General features: G+C 46.4%; 1 protein-coding gene across 1 annotated transcript in view; it reads right to left on the reverse strand.

Annotated features, from left to right (window-relative positions):
* The window catches only part of PHF12 (PHD finger protein 12), a 17393-nt gene extending 13453 nt beyond the window's left edge, over positions 1-3940 (reverse strand). Inside the window, exons 1-3 of the mRNA XM_009997780.1 lie at positions 3873-3940; positions 1672-2059; positions 1008-1128 (exon numbers count right to left, since the gene is read on the reverse strand). Of these exons, the coding sequence (XP_009996082.1) occupies positions 1008-1128; positions 1672-2059; positions 3873-3923 (560 nt within the window). The 5' untranslated portion in view covers positions 3924-3940. The remainder of the gene's footprint in view (positions 1-1007; positions 1129-1671; positions 2060-3872) is intronic.
* Positions 3941-4163: the final 223 nt, after the last annotated feature.

Genomic DNA, 4163 nt, shown 5'->3' on the forward strand with positions numbered 1-4163 from the left:
CACTACGTTACTCGCATCTAAAATTAGGCTTCAGATTTGTAATGTGATTTAGATGGACCTTCTGCAAGACCCACTCAAGGCAGAAGGACTTGCTTCATGCACATGAGGCTTCTCAGTGCAAAAGAGGTCCTCTGGCAGGAGGAGATGCCATGGCTGGAAAGCTGTAAGCACTGGCCAGATTCATGTAAGCAACTTTTCAAGTTGACCTTGCACCTGGGTTCTGAGTGGCTTCATTTGAAGCAAAATTCAAAGATCAAAAGGAAATCTCATATTTAGGTTATTACAGTTTTCCTCAGATCAATTTTCTGTGAAGTTTGGACATTTACTTCACCACGGTGTTCTCAGAACAAGCCTCTCAGACTCCAGAAAGCCACTACATCCAATTGTCCAGGCTTTCCAGAAGTCTTCACTCTATGACACAGCCACCAACTATTCTCCACAAAAACCCACCTCCAAGTCACTTCCAAAAATTCACTGTCTGGATTCTCAAAATAAAGCTTTTCAAGTTCACTGACATTTTTAACTGGGATTTTATCTGTACATTTTTTTAAGCAGTCAAAAAAAAACCAGCAGTATTTTGTACTAGTTTTGAGATTTACTATTTCAGCACAATATTCCTGTTTGCCTTGGGCTTGTATCTCAGTAGATTTCTGTTCCCTGAAGGTCACCTCCTTGCCTACTTCCCTCATGAACCATGAACAAATATACCAATTTTCTAAACCACCAATCACTTTCTTAGTAGAAAAATACACAAGATGGTTCATTCTCTTCAGGCTACATTTTAAAACCTTCTACAGCTACACAGGTCTGCAGAAGCCACACCTACACTTGTCATGGTTAAGTATCTTTTATTTAGCAAAGATGATTATTCTATTTGTTTAGAGGATTATAAGCAAGTAATGAATGAGAATGGGAAAGGGAACAAGTCATCTACTTTCTTTAGCAAGAACTTTCCTCCTGTGAAGGGTGCAGCTACACCAAACAGCATCTCTGGAAGAGTCAAGTACCTGTTGCATGTGAAGCAGACTTTCACTGGCAAGGGAACCAAACCATTGTGGTCTAATTCGTGTTGTGCTTTCTTGACATTCTTTCCTGTGGTTTCTTCCTTTCTCCTCCTCTTACTAGTACCTGAAAGTACATTTTAAAAAGGCTTTGGGTTACCCACATGGCAGAGATTTGCTTTCTGGTAGATACACATCGTCATCTCAGGCAGAGGCAAACAAAAGGCAAAGAGAGCTGCTTAAGGTGCCTCTATCAACCACTGAATCTAGGCTTGAGTGACAGACTGTTTTTAAAGGCAGACATATTTTATACTTGATCATCTCACAGTGACACCCTACATGTGAACTAGATTACTGTATCAAGTATCGTGACAATTGGAATTTTTTTCTTCAGACTGATGATCTAGACTAAAGTGACAACAGTAAACCTCTACCACAAGTGCTGATGAAGTGTGCTGTGTAGCAGCAAGTGTCCCCACAGCTCACATCTGAAAGGCCACCTGCTGTTGGAGAGCTGGAGGATGTCATGCGGTGCTCCTGTACCCTCTGCTTTCAGCAGTGAGCGTCACTGGAGCCACAGCTACCAAGGAGTGACAAGGAAAAGGAGGCAAGATGGCAGCAAGATGCAAGTGAGAGCATCTTCACCAACACTAGACAAGCCATGGCTCACCTGGAAGTGCTGTGGTGCAGGTCAGTTCGTTCGGCAACTGGAACTGCGTTGGGTTCCTTTCCATGGCAGCAGCAATAAGAAGCTCAAAGGGTCGCTTCAGCTGGGGCTGCCCACAGTCCATTTCTGCAATGGCAGAGTCATCATCCACGTCAATTATGTCCTCATCGACATCATTCTGCTCTGAGTTGGGGGTCTCGGTGCTGGCATTGGATGTGGGAGTGCCAGGCCGGCTCGCTCTCCTTTCCAAGATCCTGGCATGCGCATTAGCCCTGATGCTGCTGCTAGACCTGTCCAACAGGTCTGCGTCACTGGTGGGGGAGGTGGTCCTTTTCCCAGATTTGTCCACCAATCCATTTACCTGCCCCAGCTCTTTCTTCTGTTCTCGCTTCTGCACGACATGAATAGGCAGGCTTATCATGGAGGCCACAAACAAAGCACATCAACCTTGACAAATATGCAACGGAAGACAAACAGCATCTGCAAAGGCTTGAGCCACTTCCTACAGCTTCCACCTGAAATCATTAAAGCCTTGGCCTAGCAAAGGCAGTTTGATGGCTGCTAACATAAAGGTGACCCAACAGCTGACGGGAACCAAGCACAGGGAGGACAACTGGCACGTCCCTCTCCTTTCAGGACATCCATATTTTGAGTTCGGATCAGGACAAGGTTTCACAAAAATCTAGTCCTAAATACCTGACAACCCTGCCTACTTGGCTCGCCAAGACTGAGAATGTCCACACAGACCATCCAATCATTGTCAATGCCATCTATCCTGGAAATGCATCCAAACCCATTATGGAGCAAGAAGGTCAGCTTGAGAATACAAGCACAAGATACAAAGAACACTCTGCTATCTCTTTGGCAACAGGAATCCTGAACAAGGTGGGCAGGGAGAACTGCTGCAGAGGAAAACAATGCATTGGAATCCAGGAGACCTGTTTTGCAGCAGGAGGGGCTGCCACTGTGCACTTCTCCAGTGCCTGACAGCAGCACCAAAATGGATGACCCAACCTACTTACTCCATCACTAAAATGGCCTGCAAAAGGACCAAAGTATTATCAGGCAATTTGAAATACAGAAAACTTGGGAATTTTTCCTCTTTCCCCACCCCTCCCTCTTTTTATTGATTTATTATAGGACAAGGGGTAATGGTTTTAAACTGAAATAGGGTAGATTTAGGTTGGACATCAGGAAGAAAATCTTCACCATGAGGGTAGGAAGGTGCTGGAATAGGTTGCCTAGGGAGGTTGTGGCTGCCCTCTCCCTGGAGGTGTTCAAGGCCAGGCTGGAAGAGGCTTGGGCAGCCTGGTCTGGTAGCAGGTGTCCCTGCTCAGAGCAGGGAGGTTGGAACCTGATGCTCTTTAAGGTCCCTTCCAACCTTAACCATTCTATGATGATTCTGTAATTTTTTAAATTTGCAACTCTCATTTTTAATGTTGGCAGATGGCTGAACATAACAAGGCAATTGCTTCAGGAACAAAAGGCTGAGTAGAGAGTTCTCTTCCAATCTGTTTTGGGTGTTGCTTCAAGGGAACAGTTGCTAGATAGCTTGGTGCAGTTTCTAAACCCTTTGCTACGCAGTCTTATGTAGCCACAGCAATAAGATGTTTACATTGGGCAAGACAGCTTCCTGGAGAAAGAGCATCAAGGAAAAAAAAAAGACAAGCCACAGTCTTGCCCAATCATCTCCTCCCCATCCTGTTCGACCGCCCAGGAAATCATAACTCACTGTGATTTCACCCTCTGCTGATATGCAACTGCTGTGAAGTCACACTTCTACGGAACACACGTTAACCAGAATCACAGCCCTGATGCCAAAGTTGCATTAACACAGCTCCTGTTCTGCCTGTACACAGCTCAGGTCCTCGAGCATGGGAGCCATTCCCACTCCCTTTGTGCCTCAGCTCTCCCTCCTTTCCAAAAGTGGGGGGAAGGAAAGCACTTTACAAGGCACAGCTTGACTAGAGCATACCAGGCACTTCAGTTCTTGTTCCTAGTAGCCAGGTTAAAAACACCAGGATAGTCTCATGAAGACCCCTGAGTCTTCTTGAAACCTTTTTCTAACAAAGCCCTTTGCAACTGCAAGCAGCAAAGGCAGCTCTGTTGGGATGCATGCACACATTTAGGGGAGAGGAAGGTATAAAACTCATGTTCAGCTGGACAGGTGGAAGGGCAGGGATCATGTCTGCTCGGGGCTTTACCTTGCGGCGCACGGTGCAGCGGTGACACATCCACTCCCCCGGAGGCAGCATCTCCTCGCTGAGCGGAGGGTTGCTACAAGAGAAACACAAAGCAAGGCTTTACTGGTAGCTCTGGAACGCCTCTTCTCGTGCCTGCCCATGTCAGGGCAGCTCTGCAGGTCCTGCTCCCAGACACTTCCTCCTCTTCTTTACGGTGAGGCTCCCTGGTTCCACCTCCCATACACCCACTTAGCAAGAGACCTCTAAGAAGCTGCTCCTCCAGGATGCAGCACACTCCACAAGTTCAGTCTT

Source organism: Chaetura pelagica, unplaced genomic scaffold (assembly GCF_000747805.2).
Source record: "Chaetura pelagica isolate M959 unplaced genomic scaffold, ChaPel_1.0 scaffold835, whole genome shotgun sequence".
Lineage (NCBI taxonomy): Eukaryota > Metazoa > Chordata > Aves > Apodiformes > Apodidae > Chaetura > Chaetura pelagica.